This window comes from Aspergillus aculeatus, assembly GCF_001890905.1.
Source record: "Aspergillus aculeatus ATCC 16872 unplaced genomic scaffold ASPACscaffold_1, whole genome shotgun sequence".
Classification (NCBI taxonomy): Eukaryota; Fungi; Ascomycota; class Eurotiomycetes; order Eurotiales; family Aspergillaceae; genus Aspergillus; species Aspergillus aculeatus.
Genome location: NW_017962976.1, coordinates 1,659,399 through 1,679,059, shown reverse-complemented (window position 1 = coordinate 1,679,059; position 19,661 = coordinate 1,659,399). Strand labels below are relative to the sequence as shown.

Genomic DNA, 19,661 nt, shown 5'->3' with positions numbered 1-19,661 from the left:
GACTAGGTTGGGCAGGGCTTGTCTTGAGAATAATTTCTATAATTTATGTCTAGTAAGCTAGGTAAACGTGCTTCTCGGCGATCGGGTGGTAGAGGGGGTTAAAATGGTACAGAGAGTGGGTTTGGTGTAAAATCGTTTCTTCTTTCTTTTCGTCATACAGCTCTAGAAGAACTTCAACAGTCTTTCGCGGTGTTGTACAAGGTTCTCATGGCGTCGCAGCAGCTGTCCCAGCCGGTCGCGCTTCCAGCCCATCTTCTCGTCCAGGATCAGGTGCGTGTATGCGAAGACGCTGGCGTCGAATAGGCCCGGATTGGGCCGGTCGAAGAAGTGCACGCTGTCCCCGAGGAGCGTCGACAGGGCCTCGAAGGCCTCGCCCACTTCCGCTTCGAGCGCGCCAGCGTCGATATAGGTCGATGTCTTCAGGAGCTCGGCGCGCGCAGCCTGCTGCAGCTGCAATGCCAAAGCGGCCCGGACGGCGGGGTTCGTGGTGCTCGCGTCTACATAAAGACGTCGCGCAACGGCGTCAAAGTTTTCGCTGTCAACGTACAGGGCGTACAGCTGGAACGAACGTCGTCTGTTAGCATAAGGAGTCGTGCGGGTCCTGCCTCCGCTTGTCACCACACGCTAAAAACACATACCCAGGCATTTCGTATCCGGTGGTCCAGCAACGATGCATATACTTCGAAGCGCGTGTTCAATTGTTGCTCCTCCTCACAGTGCACTTGCTCAATGGCCCATTTTTGGAGTTTGCTGGAAGGGATCGGGGCGTTGTTGCCGACGGGCAGGGCGGGGAGGAGGAAAGGAAGGGCGCCGGTGGGTGATGCATGGTTGCTGGATGGGACGATATCGAAATCAATGCCGGCGAACCGCAGGTATGCCTAGAATACCACAGACGAGCATCGTGAGCGACAATGCGAGACTTGAGGGGAAGCTTGTTGTATGCAATTACCTGCCACTTGAGGCATTGAGGGTTGAAAGACGGCCTCCCACGCCTAGCGCCGGCGGCATCTGTGAAAACAAACAACCGATTTCCCTGTCGATTGGACCAAGAGCAGTACGGAAGATCGTTGGCAGGATAAGTGACAAGAGGGAACTTGTCGAAGATGCGCTTGACTGGTGCAGGGACGGAGAAGAAATCTCGAGCGCGCGCCGCCGCAGTGGCATTGTCCGGCGCCTGGCCGGGGGCTTCACGGCGTTCCGAGGTCATTGGAGGAGGAACAACAGAAGAAACAGAGGATGAGCTATGTTGGTGAGTATTCAGGTAGATTGTAAGCTGGCCCCAGCTTTAGCTTCAGTCAGCAAGGTGTATTACGCCTAAAGGGAGGCGAATCGAGAAATGGAGGATCAGAATCGTATCCAACGGAAAGCATCGCGATGGCCCTCGGAATAGTTGCGAAACAATAAACTCCGGTGCCAAGCCGATTACCGCCTAAGGCACCAAGGCACTCAAGCCAAAGCCGAAGGAGGGGTGAGTGCCTGAGGTTGCGGCGGGCGTCTCGGCTTATCCTTATCGATCGAGAATTGCTCGCTTTGACATTCGCGCCCACCGTCCGCATTTCCCCCGCATCTTCCTCTCTTTTGAATCTTCCTTCTTGCTTGCGGGGCTGTAGTTCGATGACGACAGAACAACAGAGCGCGACGAGCGGAGTTTCGATGGCCCTGGGCTTATCACACGGCGCTTGTTCTCTTCATTGTCTCCCAACTCTCCATATCCGGAATCTGTCGCTACCTGAGTAATCGACCAGTTCGCACTTTCTCGAAAATCATTCACGACTTATCAATCGAATAACCAGATCGATAGTATCACAAGGGTCACCGCCATCAGCTTGACCTTTTTCGATACTGCTTCTGGTCCTGAGTTGAGGATAGGCCTGTGGCTCTAACCCTCTTGAGATTGCGCCGAGGCCTCGCGAGTAGAGTACACTGGAAGCCGTGGCACGATCGGACCCCTCTGGGCGGGGTAAAACTACTGCGTCCCTGAGTCTACCTTGGGAGCGAACGCGCCGTCAGCGGAACTCGATTCATATTACAATATACGCCTGACGAATGCAGGATTGAGCTTCAAAATGCCCCTCGATGAAGAAGGCGCCAAATGGTCGTGGTATGGCATATCTCCGGGTTGATTCCGCCCTTGCGCTAATATTGATTTCATATCACTAGCGAGCCATGCATTCGTGGTCATCGGTCGTCCAAATGTCAACACTTTGACAGAATGATGATGAAAGTGCCAAAAGCTGGTCGACCTCTCGCCAGATGCCCTCATCCGAAGGGCACGTGTAGCTGTCAGAAAACATATGCTTTCATGATCCGCATTCCAAAAGGTTAGTTCGGTCCCAATCGCCTGCCTCAAGATTCTAGATTGTCGCCCCGCCTCTTGAAAGGCTCGTACAAGGTTGCTGATATGATCCAGGTTCCGGTTGTTTGTGCAGACCAGTGTATCAAGTGCCCGCAGATGCTACTGGGACTGTCTCTTCTCCGGCCGTCGGTTCAACGTCAGCGCCATCGAATGCACCCAGCAAAGTGCAGAAGCCCGGTAAACGGCAGATCAAAACTGCGCCAGAAGCCTTGACCAAGGCGCTCGATTCTATTCCAGTATTTGCGAATCAACTCACTGAGAGTGCATTTCTCAATCGCTCCATCTCGTACCATCCCCAGGATTTGGATTTCAACAAATCGTTCTTTGCAGCCAACCAAAACTCGGACATATCAAACGGCACTGGAGCAAACCCTGTCTCCGACAATTCTTCCAGTTCTGACAAAACGATACCTGAAGCTAAGAGTTGTTGCACTCGCGCGCCTCAGCCAATTACACCGCCGGCACCCGAAGTCCAGCGTTCTTGCTGTGCGAAGCCTAAGACAGCTTCCCAAAGTAAATGCTCCAAAGAGATCAAAACCGCAAAGTCGGTTGGATCCCAATCATCAAGCTCCAGCGGAAACGCGACACCATTTTCCTCCTTCTCCAACCACCAAGTCTCCAATTGGCATGACTCCCAATTAGCGAAGCAAGGTCATACCTTGTCATCATCTCTTTCCCAGAGCCACCAGCCATTCTCATCAATCATTCCTGACTATTTATCCCACTACACCCCAACTTCTTTGGAGATGCCACTTCACGGGTCCTCCAATGATGCCGAGCTTTCCCAAGCGTTGATGCAGCAGCCACAATTCTCAGACTTGACGGGACGTTCCGATTTTTCTTCCGCCGCAGCCAACGAGGATGATGCCACTCATGAATGTTACTGTGGTGATAACTGCCAATGTCTTGGCTGTGCTTCTCATCCCTTCAATAACACCACCAGACAACATGTACGAGAAATGGGACTATTGGTGGCTTTGAACGATGGAGAACAAGGTCTGGAAAGCCCAAGTAGCCGTCAAAACTCTCCTTTGTTGGGTCAACAGCCGATGCTTTCTCCGCTGCACTATTCATATACCAACTTCAGCCACCCATCTGATAATCTTGTTCAACCACTGGGAACGCATCCCTTCGTCGACCAGTCTGCTACACCGGGCAGTCTCAGCGGTGGCTACACAACTCCTTCCACAAATTACATAGCGAATCAGCATATGATGGAGCCCTCGGAGTACTATACCCTTGAGTATCCAATAGGACTTCCGAGTGCTTGCTCAGACATAACCGGTAGTTGCCAGTGCGGGAACGATTGCACTTGCGAAGGCTGCCTCACACACAGTGGACATAATGGTCTCGCAATCGCTTCCATGCCATCCGATAACCACCAATGGGAGAATACCAACCCCGCAAACCCCGCGGCTGATGGAGCACTGCCTGGCATATCCGAGATGTCCGCCTTTGAAAATATTTTTGCACCTTCACACTCCATGCTTTGAAATATCCACTTCTGGTTCGAATCTGGTCTAAGATCAGAATCCTACTCCCTCCGTGACCGTCTGCCATGCAGGGCCTCCGGGCTGGGATATTACCGGCGCTAACGTCCTTCAATGACTGATGATCGATCATGATACCCATCCGTACACACGGCGATAGAGTATATGACAAAATTGTGTATTTGCTTCCCCGATCTTTTGATGCCTTCAAATGACACACATTACTCCTCTCGTGAATCTGTTACTCATCCTTAAGCTTAACCGGTGGACTATGCTTACTCACAACAGCCAGGCCTTACAAGAGCTGGACTGAAAAATTTCCGAGTACACATAGACAGATAGAGGAGCTGGCGCAATTTGCCAGGCTATGACATGTTTGAGTTGCGCACACACATTAAATGTGAGCACACAACTCAGGCGTGAGAAGCAAGCCAGGTCTTGTCCTTGACTACTGTAGATGCACCGAGAAGCCGAACAGGTCCAACGATAAATTGCATGCTAAAAGTAAAGAAAAGTCTAGAAGAACCTTCTAAACCGCACCACCACTGTGTGCCCTCACCGCCGACTTGATTTCCTTCCCAGCTATACAGGTATCATACAGTAACAGATGCCGAGTCGGGGATGCTCTACCGACGCAGAGCATCTCTGATGGGGGAGTCACCCCGACGGAAGGAAGCTAAAATTAACCAGTCAGTGCGCGTGCCATTGGGTCATTCAGTGATGAAACAACATACAGTCAGCCTCCTCCCAAGCACGGCCGGCACCGAAGCCCAGACCAACCCAGGCGGGCCAGGCTCTCCGCTTGAAGAGCAGAACAGAGAAGACGACACCGAAGGAGAGACCGAGGGAGGAACGGATGATGAGTGACGAGATGGCGCGGTCCCACTGTAATGCGTAAGAGAAGATCCCCAAGATTAGCTTAGTGTGTTCAAGGATTGATTCGCAGAGATCGATGTATGAGGGTGTTCCGGATGATGTCAACGGACAGTCGCCAAGGTAGAGATGCGCCTTCGCCGGATCATTGATTCCTTTGCATTGATTTGACCGAATAGCAGGAGAAGAAAAGAGAAAATTGAGCCAGTGCTCATCAGTCGGCGTACCTTCTCGTTCAGTAGGGCCTCGCTGACGGGCTTAGTGGAGCGAGGGACCGGTACAACCGGCTGGGGTTCGTTGGAGTCGGCCATTGCGAGAAGCTTCAATTGAGTATTAGTGGTGTTTCTTGATGAGTATATAGAGAACTAGCAGTCGGCACAGACCTAATTACAGACAAAGGCGGGGATGCCTGAAAGTGAATTAGAGCTAAATCAAGGAGGAGAAAAGAAGGTTGGGAGAGGAGGGGATAACACACACAGACACGAGATCAAGATCGGGTGCGGACGTCGAGCTCTGCTACCGAATTGAAAGGCGGTCGGAAAAACTAGGCTGGGGCTGGCTTGCCAACTGGTTAAGAATTGCTGCTAATAAAGAAAGAAAGGGAAAGCATTCCGCCCGGGCGCCCGCCCGCACGCCGCCTTTTCCCTCTGGCGTCAGTCCAACTTTTTTCTCGAATAATAATTAGAATTAATCTCGGGAACACCAAATCCAAAAACCTAACCCCCTCTCCTCTCCTCCTCCCCTCCTCCTCCTTCTTCTCTTCCATACGGACGATGTTTGCTTCGTCCTGACCTGGTCAGACAAGCGATCTTGATTTGAACTATCCTCCAACGACCAGGTTACTTGACTGTCTCACATCTCCAATTCGAGATGCCTTCCGTCGCGGAGGTAGGTCGTTCTTTTGCGCCTGAAATTATCTTCTTGTTGATAGGTAGATAAGTCGGCTAAATAATCGCATCCTTTTTTTTGTACAGCGCCCGCGTTCGTCGCAGGAGGCTCTGCTCCGTCTCGAAAAAGGCACCGCATCTCCCACCGCACAGCTCAACGACGCTGCGAATATTATCGGCCTAGATCTCGCGCTATGTGCCAGTCACCCTGAAATCAACCGAACCCCCCACTTTCAGAACAATGCTGCCCCCAAAGCGGAATGGGTCCTGCGATGGTTGTTGAAGAGGCTGCGGACTGGAAAGAACTATCGTGTCGATGCGGCCTCCTTCCTCTTACTACGACAGTTGATCGATTTAATCCCGCCCAAGACATTGGCCACGACCTTGAAGGACCAGAAGTTCCTCGGAATTGTCCACGATGCTATCGCCGACCTGGAGGAGGATGTGCTGGCCGGATTAGGGGATGGGACAGCCGAGCTCCTGCACTCCGGCTCAGAATCCAGTCACACTTTGGCCGATTCACCACACCGCAATGGCGACTACGATAAGAAGGGAACCAAGAGGAAGAGGTCCGGCGCGGACGAACCTGATGCTATGGATATCGACGACCCGCCCCGTACTCCAACCTCCTGCTTTGTGGCCTTCATCCGCGCGCTGGACTGTCTGTATAGCCTGGTTATGCTTGTCGATCGGACGTCCGGGGTTGACGATGTAGCGAGCTCGCATCTGAAGCACGCTCTTAAGGGGGAGCCCGAATCGGTCGCCGGCACGCTGCAGAAGTCCTTCCGGCTCGCTGCCATCATCACGACGCAACTCTTCCATGCGCAGCAGACAACGGACCTACAGCATTTGCTCTACGTGCTTCCAGCCATTTTTGATCTGTGGGAGTTGAGGTCGTCTCGTCGTGACGATTCGGAAAAGGGGCTAAGTAATGTAGGTTGTGTGGGGAGCCTAATATCCGGCAGACACAACGCTGACTGCTCACCAGGAATGTTTCTCTAAACACTGCTTCCAAAGCGCCCTCAGACTACAATTCTGCGTCAACTCAATACGTCTGGACACCGACGAAAGAGCCCACGTTCTGCACGGACTAGAACGCCTCATTGCACTGCACGTGGTGCTCCCCGCCCGGTCCAGCTTCTTCGAGGGAGGCGGATCCGGCATTGACTATTCAGCCAACGAGCCTGATTGGAGTCCTGTGAAGCCTGTCTCGGATACGTTCAGGCCGCTCCTTTGCGCACCAGAGAATCCAGACCAGAGCACCAGTGACATTGCCGGCATCCAGAAAAAAGCCAAGTGGAAGACCGCTGAGCTATTGCCGGAGTTTTTCGACATCGCAGCACGCACAGTTCCCCGGGACACGTTCAGAAGACAGAACCATGAAGGCCCTTGGTTGGAAACCCTTTTCGTCGCAGTCGCAGAGCTGGCGTACTCCATCGCGAAGTCTGAGAACACGACAGCGTACTTTACTGAGTTTGTCGCCATTCTGGAACGCCTGTTTCGTGTGGTTCTTGCTAGAGACATCAAACTGTCCCTCCATACATTGCTTACTCACGCTGCGTATACTGGTCTCCTCAAGGAAGGCCTGTCGCAAGTGGAGTGGAGCCTCACCGCTTTACTTATCGAACTAGGTACCGACATCTTCTTGCCCAATTCCGGGCTCAACGACTCTGAGAAGTTGCTCAACGCTCTACTGGAGAAAATTCTTTTGCACTGGCGCACCGGCGTTTCTCATGTCGACGATAGCTATAGGACGATCAAGAACGGCATTGTGATACCTCTTCTCCGTGGGTTTGTCGGCGCCCGGGACCTGCCAAATTTCATGCAGATATGGTACGAGCAGCTTATCGAGGTTGAAGAAGCCCGCTCGAAGGATAAGGAAAAGGCATTGACTCGTTTCATTGTGTGGGAAGACGATGACGTGTGCAACGAGTTCAGCGAGCTAATGCGGAACCCTCTGACCTACGCTCACTCTGCTGCTCAGATGCGCGCGGCGGCAGTGGAGATCAAAGGAGAAGATGGTAGAATTCAACACTCTCCTGGCGCTTATGCGCAGATTGTAATTCTGGAATCTGGCTTCAGAAACCGTGACCTTAGCTTCGAGGACAGGAACGAGGATTTGACGTCCATTATCCAGACTGTGACATCGACATTGTTTTCCGAACAGAAGTTACATTGGCGGTGGCGGCTGTGGCGGCTCGGCCGCAGTCTCCTGGAGAACAACGTACAGTCTACCGACAACGAACTGGGTATTGCCATTATCAAGCTTGTTGCTACGGCTGCAGAGTCGATACAGCGTGTTCACCAGGGCCGTATGAAAAAGCTTTGTGCGCCTCTGGAGTGCTTTGAGGCGTTTCAGTTTGCTCTTACCGCGATCAAAACCACTGCAAACCCTGAACAATTCCGCTTGTTTACGAACGAGGTCACGACCCTCATAAAGTCCATCTCGGGCAAAGATGCCGCCAAGTCCATCAAGTCTCCTTGGGACGGACGTATTGAGACGCTCACGTCGCCCACCACACTTGCGTTGGCCTATTTCTTGAGCTTGGTCAGGAATCCTGATATATGGCCCCAGGTGGAGTCTGAAACCAGACGCTCTCTCTTTGCACATGTTTTGTCCCTGGCAACTTCACAGTATAAGCCGTCGCCATCTACTCTCGAAACTGTCAATCCCGATTCCAAGTATCTTCAGGCTTGGGCAAGCCTCGTCTGCCATGAGTACCTTCTCAATGCTCCGTCTATTGCGGTCGATCTTATTGCAGTGCTGTCTGAGCGAGTCAAGGCAGACGTTCCTAATCGCCGACTATACATTGAAAGTCTACAGAGAATCCCTGCCCCGCTTGTCACCCGTGGTCAGAGAGCGATCTTGCTGGATCTACTGCAGGAGGTGATTGCACAGGAAGGTAGCACCCCGGAGGTTACTGTGGGGATGCTGTCTCTGATGGCCAAGTTGGCTGAGATGCCGAAGTCCACGGCGGCTCTGACGAGCAACTGGGAGCCTCTCTGGACGGTCGCCAAGGCGGTCTCTCTGCAAGGAAGTGATATCGATCTCCAGATCATGAAGGCTTACCGAAATCTTCACCGAGCGGTTATCGCCAAGTTACTCGTTCTCTCTGACGCCGAACGACAGCGCTTGTTCAAGAAGATGTATCGCAAAGTGTCGGCCAAGGCACTTAAGCTGCAGTCCTTGAACCGTGACTCCATGGATTGCTTCTATCTTAGAATCTCGCTGTCTCAGTTGTGGCTCAATCGGAAGGCACTTGAGGGTGTCTTTGATGAAACCGAGCTTGCCGCTTGCCGTAAGAAAGTGTTTGACTTGGTTGTTGCGGAGGTCAAGTCTGTCAAGACACAGTGCAAGAAGCAGCAGCTGGAGGACACCATCACCCTGATTAAGATCCTCGACGCGCTAGAGGACTTTGAAGACCTTGCGATGGATCACGCCGAGGTTGAAAAGTTCTTGTCCAGGATTGAGAGTTATGTTGAGAAGTCGGTTGACTCGGCTTCCTCCCTGAGAAGACTCATTCGACGACGTGTTTTGGCTGGGCGAGGATCCGAGAAGAGCATCACACAACCCGTCATCCAGTGTGCGGAATCCCTTCCCCTGCAACACATGTATAGCGAAGAGCAGCGAATCTTTATCCGATCCACCAGTGCAAGGTTCCGAACCATGACGGCGGACGAACTGACCCGGGTGATCCAAGACATTCGCAAAATCGGCTTCGTTGGGGAGAATGCCGAGTATCACTTGCTTATCGCTGGTTTGGCTATCACTTCCCTGCCCTCCGTTGAAGACAAGGAAAGCCAAACTGGCCACGAACTGGGGTTGGTCTTTACGGACGCAACCAATTCTCTACTTAAGAACAACTCCATCGAACCATTTACATTCGCTACTGAGTGTCTGGATATCATACTGCGTAACCACACGCGTTGTGTCACGCAGTTCAATATCGACAACCTGTTGGGAACGATCGCCGTGTGTACCTCCAAATCCGGTCCCTGCATCGACCCTGCATACGCTGGAACTGTCTATATCCGTCTCTGTCGCATTATGGGCCTCCTTCTCGGTCTTCACCGTCAAAAACTCGGCGGTCGCTTCCACCTTATTAATCCTGTTATCAGTGGCTTGCTGGATTGTCTCTTTGCTCGCTCCAAGAAGCGCAGCCGGTCCATGTTGCACGATAAGAAATCCGGGCAGCAGCCCTATTGGCTTGCTCCATTACAGGCATCGCACGCTGTGCACTTCACCCGTCTTCTAACCTCCCTTTGCGACCCGACGGTCTCGGCCGTCTCGAGACCGACGCAATCTGGCGTGGGCTTCGAAGGGTTGACCGATCAGACGAAGAAGGCCAAGCGCATTGCGGGGCAGTACCTTCAGTATTTGATCCAGGATTATACGCAGAGCGCTCTTCGCGGGTCTCTTTCGCCTGACGTGAAGGCGGCAATCATTCCGGGTCTGTATGCTGTGCTCGACGTGATGTCGCGCGATACAATGCGGGCGCTGAATGCGGGACTAGATGTCTCCGGGCGGGCGGTGTTCAAGGCTCTGTATGATGACTATGTGAAGTTCGGAAAGTGGAATAAGGGTTAAGTCAGAGTCTGATGGGATGATGATATGGTGGTGGTGGTGGTGGTGGTGGTGGTGGTGGTGGTGGTTCTGCCTGTTGATCATGACATGGTGATGTGTCCGTGTTATTGTGTATTTATTATCTTGCATTGTCCCGGGGTTTGGCTGAGTGGGTCTGTTTTGAGGGATCATAGATGGCATGTATTGTATTTTGCAATGATTTACAAAGCGACAAGCCTGTGCTTGTGGCAACTACTCTGCTACAACACTACGACCTAACAGGATTTCTTAGGGACTTGTCGATTAGGTGGAAGTCAGGGATGGGCAATATGGATTAATCTTCCTTGTAGTTGAGAATCGGCATGGTTAAACGTATACCCTCGAATTCACTGTAGATATAGCTCAAATAACCTCTCAGAGGGGATCACCTAATATATATAGTATGCTTCGAAGAAACTCGCTAACAAACTATTTCTGTAGTATATTTCGTAGTTTATCTTATGGTTCACCTAGTAATCTATCTTAGCTTTGAAGCAAAGCTTAATAGGCTATAGTAGGTGGGGTTAATTGACTCTAGGTAGTTACTAGGTAGGCACGGATGCTCCGAAACAAAGATACTCAAGCCGCTGGCTTCAGGTGCAGAGCCGAGTCTTTCCTTCCACTCACTTGAAATGATCTGTAGGTTCTGAAGAGCCCTGGAATCACTATCCAAGATGTATAAGGATTATATCTTGACAGTCACCTCTGCCTGTATCCTATATACTGCCTGTAAAAAGCAATATCATGCTTATTACGCCACCTATCTCATTCCTGAATGCTGGCCCAGGAGCTATGGCTAAGAGGCAGGTGAATGACATGAAGTCAACCTACGAAATTGATACTGTGGGCAGCGAGGGAGGCGCAGGCGAGGTTCCGTTTATCTCGTTGCCTGTCTAAATCTGCCTCTTTTACATGGGTGAATGGCCGGTGGGCGCTTATTAGCTGAGCGGCGCAGCAATCGGTTGGAGAGTGACGACGAACGCATCAGGAAACTCGCAGCCTTGTCCACGGCGGCTTCTACGATCCGCCTGTGCAGTGCCACCTGTAGTTCAAATGCTATATATCTGTGGTATCGATTGTTTCTTCCGTCTTCATTTCAAAAACTCCCTTTTATCTTCCCTCAACCACCTCAAGCCGGTTACAAGGCCGCCCATCCAAGATGGCATCTCGTACTGATCGGCTCGCCAAATACTTCGACCTTGTCCTGAAGGGTAAACGACCCGTTGTGACCGTCGAGCACTTCACCCGGCTCCTGGAGGCGATTGCCGAGCAAAATGACCGCGCAGCATGCGTTGAGCGCCTTGTCGCCAGCCCCGCTGCCCGAGACGCCATCCACGCCGGGATCCGATCCAACACCGACCCGGACTTCCTGAACAAGCACACGGCTGCCTTTCTGCAGTACCTCGCGGCCCCCTCCGTCAAGACACTATGCAGTGGTCAGCATCTGCGCGATCTTCTGGACCTGGTGGTCGAGCCGCGCACGGTGTGGACTGCGTTCCTGAGGGCCTTCCACGCCCAACGCCTCACCGAGCCGGCGGTCCAGGCCTTTGCATGGCTCATGATCGAATGTCTCATCACCCCCGCGACCGCGACGGCGGCTACCGAAAGGGCCGACTTGGTGGACGATGCCCGGACCGTGGTCGACAGTGGCGCGCTGCTGGAGTTGTCGAGATCCCCGGAAACCCGCGCCTATGGCCACAAGCTGAAGCAGGTCGTGGAACTCAAGGCCAGTGCATCGAGCACGGCCGTGGAGAACGCCGACTACGTTCCAGGCGGCCGGCATGACAATGACCACGCCGATTATCGTCAGATCGCCATCTATCCCACCAACGACGAGTTGTGCCGGTCGGTCGAGAAGAAACCGTTCTATCGGCGCGCGGACGAGATCCTGCGACTGCCCGTGGAGAAGCGGGCCGCAGGGCATCTCGATAATCAGTTCCGGCTGCTGCGCGAGGACATGCTCTCGGAAATCCGCGAGGAGCTGCAGGCGATGAAGAAGCAAAAGAAGAAGAGGAGGCGTGGTGGTCGGACGGTGACAGCGCTGAAGGGCTTGTCGCTGCAGGAGATATGCAATGGCCCAGAGAAGCGGATGACCCCGTGCGGCCTGGTGATCGCCTGCCGGCAAGGCTTGGAGGCTTTGACAGCCCGCGGGGACAAGGAGAGTCGGAAGGCATTTCTGAAGAGCGACCGCGGCTATCTGCGCCATCAGTCGTTTGGCTGTCTGCTCCGCGGCAGTGGTGGTGGTGAAGAGATCGTCTCCTTTGCTACGGTGGATCGGCAAATTGATTATCTTCTCGAGGACGTGCCGCAGATTGTCTTGCGGATCGTGGGAGATGAGGCCGTGAGAAAGACGCTGTCTTACTTCACCCTCTACAGCGACCTCATGTTCGTCTTTGTCGATACTGCTGTGTTCGCCTACGAGCCCATCCTCAGACGTCTCCAGGAGAAGACGGAGCTGCCTCTGGCGGAGGAGTTACTGGACTACCGACATGGTAGCGAGATCGCCCGATCCCACACTATTGATGAACGACTGATTGAGGGGCTTGATCAGGGTGTGACCACGCTGCAGGACGTGCTGGCCACTGAGAACCCCATCAGCCTCGATGCATCTCAGATGCAGTCGTTTGTCTCCGGCCTCACGCAGAAGATCAGCTTGATTCAGGGCCCACCAGGTAACTAACTACATTTTCCTTGTTACGGCGGTGGCCACTGGCTGACCTGACTTGTTGGTGTTAGGGACTGGAAAGTCGTTCGTCGGTGCTCTCATCGCGAAAGCCCTGTTTGACCACAGTAAAGAGGCTATCCTTGTGATGTGCTACACGAACCATGCCCTTGACCAGTTCTTGGAAGATCTGCTAGACGTCGGGATTAGTTCATCAGCGATCGTTCGACTGGGCTCCAAATCTTCTCCACGAACGGCGCCGCTCAAGCTCTCTGAGCAGCAGGCCAGCTATAGGCGGACCCCGGCTACGTGGCGGATTCTCGATGAGATCAGGGGAAAGGCTACGGGCTTGCGTGAAGCTCTCAACGGCGCATCTGGCACCTATTTCAACTTCAAGATTAACACCGACACGATCCTTGAATACCTGGAGTTTGAGGAGCCTGACTATCATGAAGCATTCACCCCTCCAGATAACCCCGAGGGGATGACTCTCGTCGGTGAAGGCGGCAAGGCAGTCACCTCTCATTACTTATACAGTCACTGGGTGCAAGGGAAGAACTACCCCACGACAATCCCCTATCGGCTCAGCGAGCAAGCCAACGGTGTGTGGCAAACGAGCAAAGACACTCGCCAGACAAAGCTGGAGTCGTGGACCAAAGTTCTGCTTGAAGAGCAGATTGCCAATGTCCAAAGTCTCATGCGCAGATTGGACAGCTGCGAGGCAAGGCGCGCCGAGCTGTGGAGCGAAGCAACCCGCGAAATCCTCCGGTCAAAACGGATCATCGGATGCACCACGACTGGGGCAGCAATGCATGCTCGAGATCTGGGTGCCGTCTCCCCGGGCATCGTGCTCCTGGAAGAAGCTGGGGAGATTCTCGAGTCGCACGTCCTCACTGCCTTGGGGTCCCACACTAAGCAGCTGATCATGATCGGCGACCACCAGCAACTGCGACCCAAGATCAACAGTTACAGCCTGTCGGTGGAGAAGGGATCGGGATACGATCTGAATCGGTCACTCTTCGAGCGACTGGTCTTGTCGGGATTCCCGCATTCCACCTTAGCCAAACAGCACCGCATGGTGCCTGAAATCTCCTCGCTCGTGCGCAGACTGACATACCCTGAGCTTGAGGACGGCGACAAGACGATGAACCGACCCGCCCCGAGGGGTCTGCAGGACCGGGTCATCTTTATTGACCATCGCCATCCGGAGGGGAGCTTCGGTGGAGTGGCTGACAGGAACGACAGTGGGGGTAAAGCAAGCAAGCAGAACGCGTTCGAGGTGCAGCTGGTTCTCAGGATCGTTCGATATCTCGGCCAGCAAGGGTATGGGACTGACAAGTTGGTGGTACTGACTCCTTACCTGGGTCAACTTCATCTCCTCCGGGAGGAACTGCGCAAGGAAACAGACCCTATACTCAATGACCTGGACTCCTATGACCTCGTCCGTGCAGGACTGATGACACAAGCGAGCGCCCAGCACATCAAGCGACCGATTAAGCTGTCCACCATCGGTAAAGAAAGAGTGCCCTTGGTTCGATAAGAGTATCTGCTAACTCCTTGCTCATAGACAATTACCAGGGTGAGGAGAGTGAAATCGTCATCGCGAGTTTGACCAGAAGCAACAAATCCGGAGACATCGGCTTCATGGCGGCCCCGCAGCGGCTCAACGTGCTCCTCTCTCGCGCTCGAGATGTGCTCATCATGGTCGGAAATTCGAACACTTTTCTGGGTAGTAAGACAGGGGAGGGGGTTTGGCGGCCTTTTGTCGATCAGCTCCAGACGTGCGGACACCTGTACGATGGCCTGCCCGTAAAATGCGAGCAGCACCCCAAGACACTAGCAGTTCTCCAATCGCCTGACGACTTTGATGCAAAATGCCCCGATGGAGGGTGCGAACAGCTGTGGTGAGTTGCTTTGCTGGGTTTGTTGATTCTGGTTTTTAAGCGACGGAGGCTAATAACCAGCGCGACAGTGGGACGAAACTAAACTGCGGAATGCATGACTGTCCTCAGAAGTGTCATCAGCTGTCAGATCATTCCAAGATGCAGTGCCAAATGGGCGTCGATTGGATATGCCCCCGCAATCATAAAGAAGTGACACCATGCTTCCAGCACAAGGGGCAGTGCCGTCGTTGTGCTGAGGAAGACAGCGAGGCCGAGCGCCGACGGCAAAGGGACATGGACCTCGACGCAGAGCGACAAGCCAAGCAGCAGGAATATGCACGTCAGCTAGCCCAAATTCAGGATGAGATCGCCCAGGAGAGAAGACTCCAGCAAGAAAAGCGGGATGATGAGGAACGGCAGCGCGTTCTCCAGCAAACCCTCGAGGATCTTGAACAACTCAGAACGCGTGGCGCCGAACGCGAGAGAGACAACTCGTCATCTGCTGTCAACGCTGACCAGACCGGTCAGAATCCCCAGACCCTGCCCGATCGGAGCAAGAATCTCGGCCAAACAGCATCATCATCCTCATCACCATCATCGAAGGCCACGATCAGCCCCACCGGGACGCAAGCATTATCTCCCTCTGAGCAGGAATGGGTACACCAAAAGGGGTATGAAGGCGCAAAAAGCGAGGAGCTAGACCAGTTGATGGGGATGATCGGGCTGGAGAGCAAAGCCAAATTCCTCAACATCAAATCCCAAGTCGATACCGCGGTCAGGCAGGACATTGGTCTCCACGCCGATCAGTTCGGCTCCGTCCTCCTCGGAAACCCGGGGACGGGGAAAACCACTGTTGCACGTATCTACGCGAAGTTCCTCACAGCTATGCGTATCATCCCCGGTAGCTTTATTGTCGAGACCACCGGATCGCGACTCGGCAACGGTGGCGTGTCCGACTGCGAGAAGCACATTAACAAAATCCTCAACAAGGGCGGTGGCGTGCTTTTCATCGACGAGGCTTACCAGCTGCTAGCGCAGAGTACTGGCCCCGGGTCCCAGGTCCTTGACTTCCTGCTGGCCGAGATCGAGAACCTCACGGGAAAAGTGGTCGTGATTCTGGCGGGATATCGACTGCAGATGGAGAAGTTCTTCGCTCACAATCCCGGCCTCCCGAGTCGATTCCCGCATGAACTCGTCTTCGAGGACTACACCGAGCTGGAGCTCCGTCGGATCCTCGAGTTTCAGATCAACAAGAAGTTCCGAGGCAAGATGAAGGTCGAGGACGGGATGGACGGACTGTATTGTCGGATCGTTGCGCGTCGGATCGGCAGTCAACGGGGCCATGAGGGCTTTGGCAATGCGCGCACGGTGGAAAATGTCCTCGCGCGCATCACGGCGCGCCAGGCAGCACGACTGGCCTGCGAAAGAAGGAACAAGTCCCCCAGTCAACCGCCCATTGATGATTTCCTGCTCACGAAGAACGACCTCCTCGGTCCCGAGCCCAAGAAAGCGTTGCAGGATTGCTCGGCTTGGAGAAAGCTGCAGGATATGATTGGTCTGGCATCCGTGAAGAACACCGTCCGCGCTTTGTTGGAAAGTATGCAGGCGAACTACGAGCGCGAGCTGAAAGAGAAGCCTTTGGTCGAGTTCGCGCTCAACCGCGTCTTCCTTGGGTCGCCGGGAACAGGCAAGACGACGGTCGCTAAGCTCTACGGGCAGATTCTTGTCGACCTTGGGTACTTGTCGAATGGTGAAGGTGAGTGGTATAGTGCTTTCAGCGTTGGTGGAGAAGGTGGCTAACAGTGCGGATAACGGTTCTCTAGTGATTGTGAAGAACCCAGCAGACTTCATCGGGAGTGTCATCGGCGGATCGGAGCAGAATACCAAAGGTATTCTGGCATCAACAATGGGAAAGGTTCTCGTCATCGATGAAGCCTATGGGCTGTTCGGTGGTGGAACTCGCGACGCAAGCGGCTCCAACTTCAACCAATTCAAGACAGCGGTGGTCGACACAATCGTTGCAGAGGTGCAGGGCGTTCCGGGTGACGATCGCTGTGTTCTGCTTTTGGGCTATGAGGAGCAAATGAAGCAGATGTTTCAGAATGTCAATCCAGGGCTATCCAGACGATTCGCTACCGAGGATGCCTTTGTTTTTGCCGACTTCTCCGACCTCGAACTGCGACAGATCCTCGATCTCAAGCTGAAAGATCAGGGGTTTGTCACCTCCGACAAGGGTGCCAAGGTAGCGATGGATATCCTCGCCCGTGCTCGCAACCGTCCGCACTTTGGCAACGCAGGTGAGATTGACATTCTGTTGAATGGCGCCAAGCTCCGACAGCAACAGCGACGGTCAGCCGGAACTGGCAACCCAGGTCTCGAATACTTGGAGCCTCAGGACTGGGACCCCGAGTATGATCGGGGAGAACGAAACGAAACGAATATCCGGATGCTCTTCCAAGACACCGTCGGCTGCGACGCTATCATCGATAAGCTGGAGGACTTACGCTCGACCGTCAAAAACCTCCGTGAGCTTGAGATGGACCCCAGGGAACAGGTGCCGTTTAACTTCCTTTTCCGGGGGCCTCCAGGAACCGGCAAGACAAGCACCGCCAGAAAAATGGGCCAGGTGTACTACGACCTGGGTTTGCTGTCATCCGTGGAGGTCGTCGAAAGCTCAGCAACGGATTTGGTGGGGCAGTATATCGGTCACACCGGCCCTAAGACACAGGAGCTGCTCGAGAAATCCCTCGGCAAGGTTCTCCTGATCGACGAGGCCTACAGACTCGCCGAAGGGCAATTTGCGCAGGAGGCAATGGATGAGATAGTCGACTGCATCACCAAGCCCAAGTTCTTCCAGAAACTTATCATCATCCTAGCAGGATACGACCAGGACATCAATCGTCTCATGACCATCAACCCAGGCCTGACCAGTCGGTTCCCGGAGGAACTTGAGTTCGCCAGTCTTACGCCCGATGCTTGCATCCATCTCCTAACGAAGCTGCTCCAGACGCAAAAGTCCAATTTCTCGCAGAAGACCACCCGATTTGACCTGGACGCATTGGAGTCTCCGCGGGCCGAGTTCACCAAGGAATTAGGCTGCCGATTTACCCGACTGACTCAGACTGCGAACTGGGCCAATGCGCGTGATATCCAGACCATCTCGAAATCAATCTTCAGAGTCGCAATTATGACCATGCAAGACAAGACGATCGTCATCTGCGAGGATCTTATTATCGGGGAGATTGACAAGATGCTGTCTGAGCGCACCAAACGCGCAGCAAACAAGTCCGTCTCCCGGAACCCTACGCTGAATTTACTCCAATCCCAGGGTTTCGGTCGGCAGCCAGCCTCTCCGGTGCTAACCACATCATACAGCCCGCCTGCAGCCTCCGAGGACGCAGCAGCCGCAAGCAAGAAAGAATCTGCTGCGCCTCCAGCGACCCCGGCACCGGAGGAGACCCTTTCGGGCGCTATCACCAGGGACGATGGGGTGTCGGATGAGGTGTGGGAGCGACTAGAGCGCGACAGACAAGCCGCACAGGCAGCAGAAGACCGATACAAGAAGTTGCTCGCCGACGAACGCGAGGCGGAGACGGCAGCTAACGACCTACCTTCTGACCTCTCCGATTCGCCGGCCAGATCTTCGGACCCCGAAGTCGACGCGGAAGCAAAGAAGCAGCGCGAACAGCGCCGGCTCGAAGAGCTGGCCAAGCGGGCGAGGCTGGACGAACTTCGGAGGCAGCGCGAGGGGGAGGAACAGGCCAGGAAGAAGGAACAACTGATTCAGCGGAAGCTGCGTTCTATGGGCGCTTGTGTTGCCGGGTATCAGTGGATTAAACAGGAGGGTGGGTATCGGTGTGCGGGAGGCAGTCATTACATTTTGAATGAGGCTTTGGGGGTTTGAGTCGGCTTGCTGGGATAGTTTGAGGATGGCTTGATGGTAGATTATTGATCGTTTTTGTTTAAGCTCATACTCGGAATGAAGATGTCAAGAACGCATGTTCTGTATACCCGACGATTTTTGTCCGTCATCTGATGTATAAGATTGTGCAAAGCCTGGTCATGATCATCGATTGAAGGCGAAGGACACTTCGAGCGGGTAAAAGGTGGAAGATATCATTCTTTTGGCTTTTTTTTTCTTTTTGGAATTGAGAGCTGATTCAAGATTCCAGTTTGGTCTCATCGTTGTGTCAGATTTAGTACTGAAGCAAGACTACTCGTAGGTAACTTAACTAATGTAAGCCGTAATGTAGTTGTGCTAATTATGAAGAGGTTAGTTATGCTGATCGGATGAGTCAGCCAGCATAGTTTAATGTGTGACAGCGGCATTAGCAACGGCATAAGCAGCGACATCGGAACTCTATCCTCCCAGGCATCCTCCGGACCCGTGGGGAAACGAAAAGCGAGGACAGTACGGGCATGGGCTGATTTCTTCAGGTATATCTTTTACTCGATCTCATCGAGTCAGCGGGCCCCAGGAGATGATTAGATACTATCATACTAAGCGATATTAAGAGACACGCCCCACCAGGCACCTTTGATTTTTGCGGAGAAACCAGTGGAGAGGGATTAGTCTCGCTCCACTCGCGCTGATAACGCTCGCTGGCCAGGAATTAGAATTTGCTTACTCGACCGAATCGAGCAACGAAAAATGATATCGATCTACGATAATCAATTCATCAGTGGCACCGTAGGTTGTTAGGTTACTGGCACGGGTGCCTCAGCGCGCTCGGTGCTCCCGTTCCACCATCCATGGCGGGCGATAAGAAAGGCCCATGGCTGATGATCTTCGGCCCATCTGACCAATTTTCCCAAATTCCTTATCTTGCGTCAAGGAGGCAGAGGGGCGCAGAGTCGAATTGGTCCCTTCCGTCCTTTTTCATGTCATGATGGCGTACGGGGGAAAA

The 19,661-nt window shown here is 53.5% G+C and overlaps 5 protein-coding genes across 5 annotated transcripts; 3 read left to right on the top strand and 2 right to left on the bottom strand.

Annotated features, from left to right (window-relative positions):
• On the bottom strand, window positions 1–1,451 carry ASPACDRAFT_109635 (putative mitochondrial outer membrane protein (Sam35)). Its single transcript, XM_020195409.1, has 3 exons — window positions 950–1,451; window positions 639–878; window positions 1–558 (listed from the first exon to the last, which is right to left on the bottom strand). The coding sequence occupies exons 1-3, from the start codon at window positions 1,205–1,207 to the stop codon at window positions 163–165; spliced, it is 894 nt and encodes a 297-aa protein (XP_020061112.1). The 5' UTR covers window positions 1,208–1,451; the 3' UTR covers window positions 1–162.
• Window positions 1,452–1,641: 190 nt separating this feature from the next.
• Window positions 1,642–4,062, top strand: mac1 (putative copper-activated transcription factor GRISEA). Its single transcript, XM_020204187.1, has 3 exons — window positions 1,642–2,101; window positions 2,161–2,321; window positions 2,411–4,062. The coding sequence occupies exons 1-3, from the start codon at window positions 2,067–2,069 to the stop codon at window positions 3,847–3,849; spliced, it is 1,635 nt and encodes a 544-aa protein (XP_020061111.1). The 5' UTR covers window positions 1,642–2,066; the 3' UTR covers window positions 3,850–4,062.
• A 135-nt stretch (window positions 4,063–4,197) lies between these two features.
• ASPACDRAFT_74340 (MICOS complex subunit MIC10) lies at window positions 4,198–5,168 on the bottom strand. Its single transcript, XM_020204186.1, has 4 exons — window positions 5,103–5,168; window positions 4,947–5,039; window positions 4,581–4,731; window positions 4,198–4,522 (listed from the first exon to the last, which is right to left on the bottom strand). Exons 2-4 carry the CDS (start codon window positions 5,028–5,030, stop codon window positions 4,473–4,475), a joined length of 285 nt encoding a protein of 94 aa, XP_020061110.1. The 5' UTR covers window positions 5,031–5,039; window positions 5,103–5,168; the 3' UTR covers window positions 4,198–4,472.
• A 421-nt stretch (window positions 5,169–5,589) lies between these two features.
• On the top strand, window positions 5,590–10,194 carry ASPACDRAFT_38328 (ribosome biogenesis protein URB2; the record flags this gene model as incomplete). The annotated part of the gene is made up of 3 exons (XM_020200433.1): window positions 5,590–5,607; window positions 5,694–6,539; window positions 6,595–10,194. The coding sequence occupies 3 exons, from the start codon at window positions 5,590–5,592 to the stop codon at window positions 10,192–10,194; spliced, it is 4,464 nt and encodes a 1,487-aa protein (XP_020061109.1).
• A 1,174-nt stretch (window positions 10,195–11,368) lies between these two features.
• Window positions 11,369–18,658, top strand: ASPACDRAFT_56208 (uncharacterized protein; the record flags this gene model as incomplete). Its single annotated transcript, XM_020203099.1, has 5 exons — window positions 11,369–12,881; window positions 12,946–14,382; window positions 14,439–14,775; window positions 14,844–16,510; window positions 16,578–18,658. 5 exons carry the CDS (start codon window positions 11,369–11,371, stop codon window positions 18,656–18,658), a joined length of 7,035 nt encoding a protein of 2,344 aa, XP_020061108.1.
• Between the last annotated feature and the right edge of the window lie 1,003 nt (window positions 18,659–19,661).

Excerpts from the sequence above, each read along its gene's own strand:
- ASPACDRAFT_74340 (XM_020204186.1), bottom strand. The coding sequence starts at position 5,030 with ATGGCCGACTCCAACGAACCCCAGCCGGTTGTACCGGTCCCTCGCTCC. Across the intron at positions 4,732-4,946 it reads AGGCCCTACTGAACGAGAAG|TGGGACCGCGCCATCTCGTC; the intron begins GTACGCCGACTG and ends TACGCATTACAG. Across the intron at positions 4,523-4,580 it reads TGCTTGGGAGGAGGCTGACT|CTTCCTTCCGTCGGGGTGAC; the intron begins GTATGTTGTTTC and ends GGTTAATTTTAG.
- mac1 (XM_020204187.1), top strand. The coding sequence starts at position 2,067 with ATGCCCCTCGATGAAGAAGGCGCCAAATGGTCGTG. Across the intron at positions 2,102-2,160 it reads GAAGGCGCCAAATGGTCGTG|CGAGCCATGCATTCGTGGTC; the intron begins GTATGGCATATC and ends TCATATCACTAG. Across the intron at positions 2,322-2,410 it reads CATGATCCGCATTCCAAAAG|GTTCCGGTTGTTTGTGCAGA; the intron begins GTTAGTTCGGTC and ends GATATGATCCAG.
- ASPACDRAFT_109635 (XM_020195409.1), bottom strand. The coding sequence starts at position 1,207 with ATGACCTCGGAACGCCGTGAAGCCCCCGGCCAGGCGCCGGACAATGCC. Across the intron at positions 879-949 it reads CTCAATGCCTCAAGTGGCAG|GCATACCTGCGGTTCGCCGG; the intron begins GTAATTGCATAC and ends GTGGTATTCTAG. Across the intron at positions 559-638 it reads ACCGGATACGAAATGCCTGG|CTGTACGCCCTGTACGTTGA; the intron begins GTATGTGTTTTT and ends CGTTCGTTCCAG.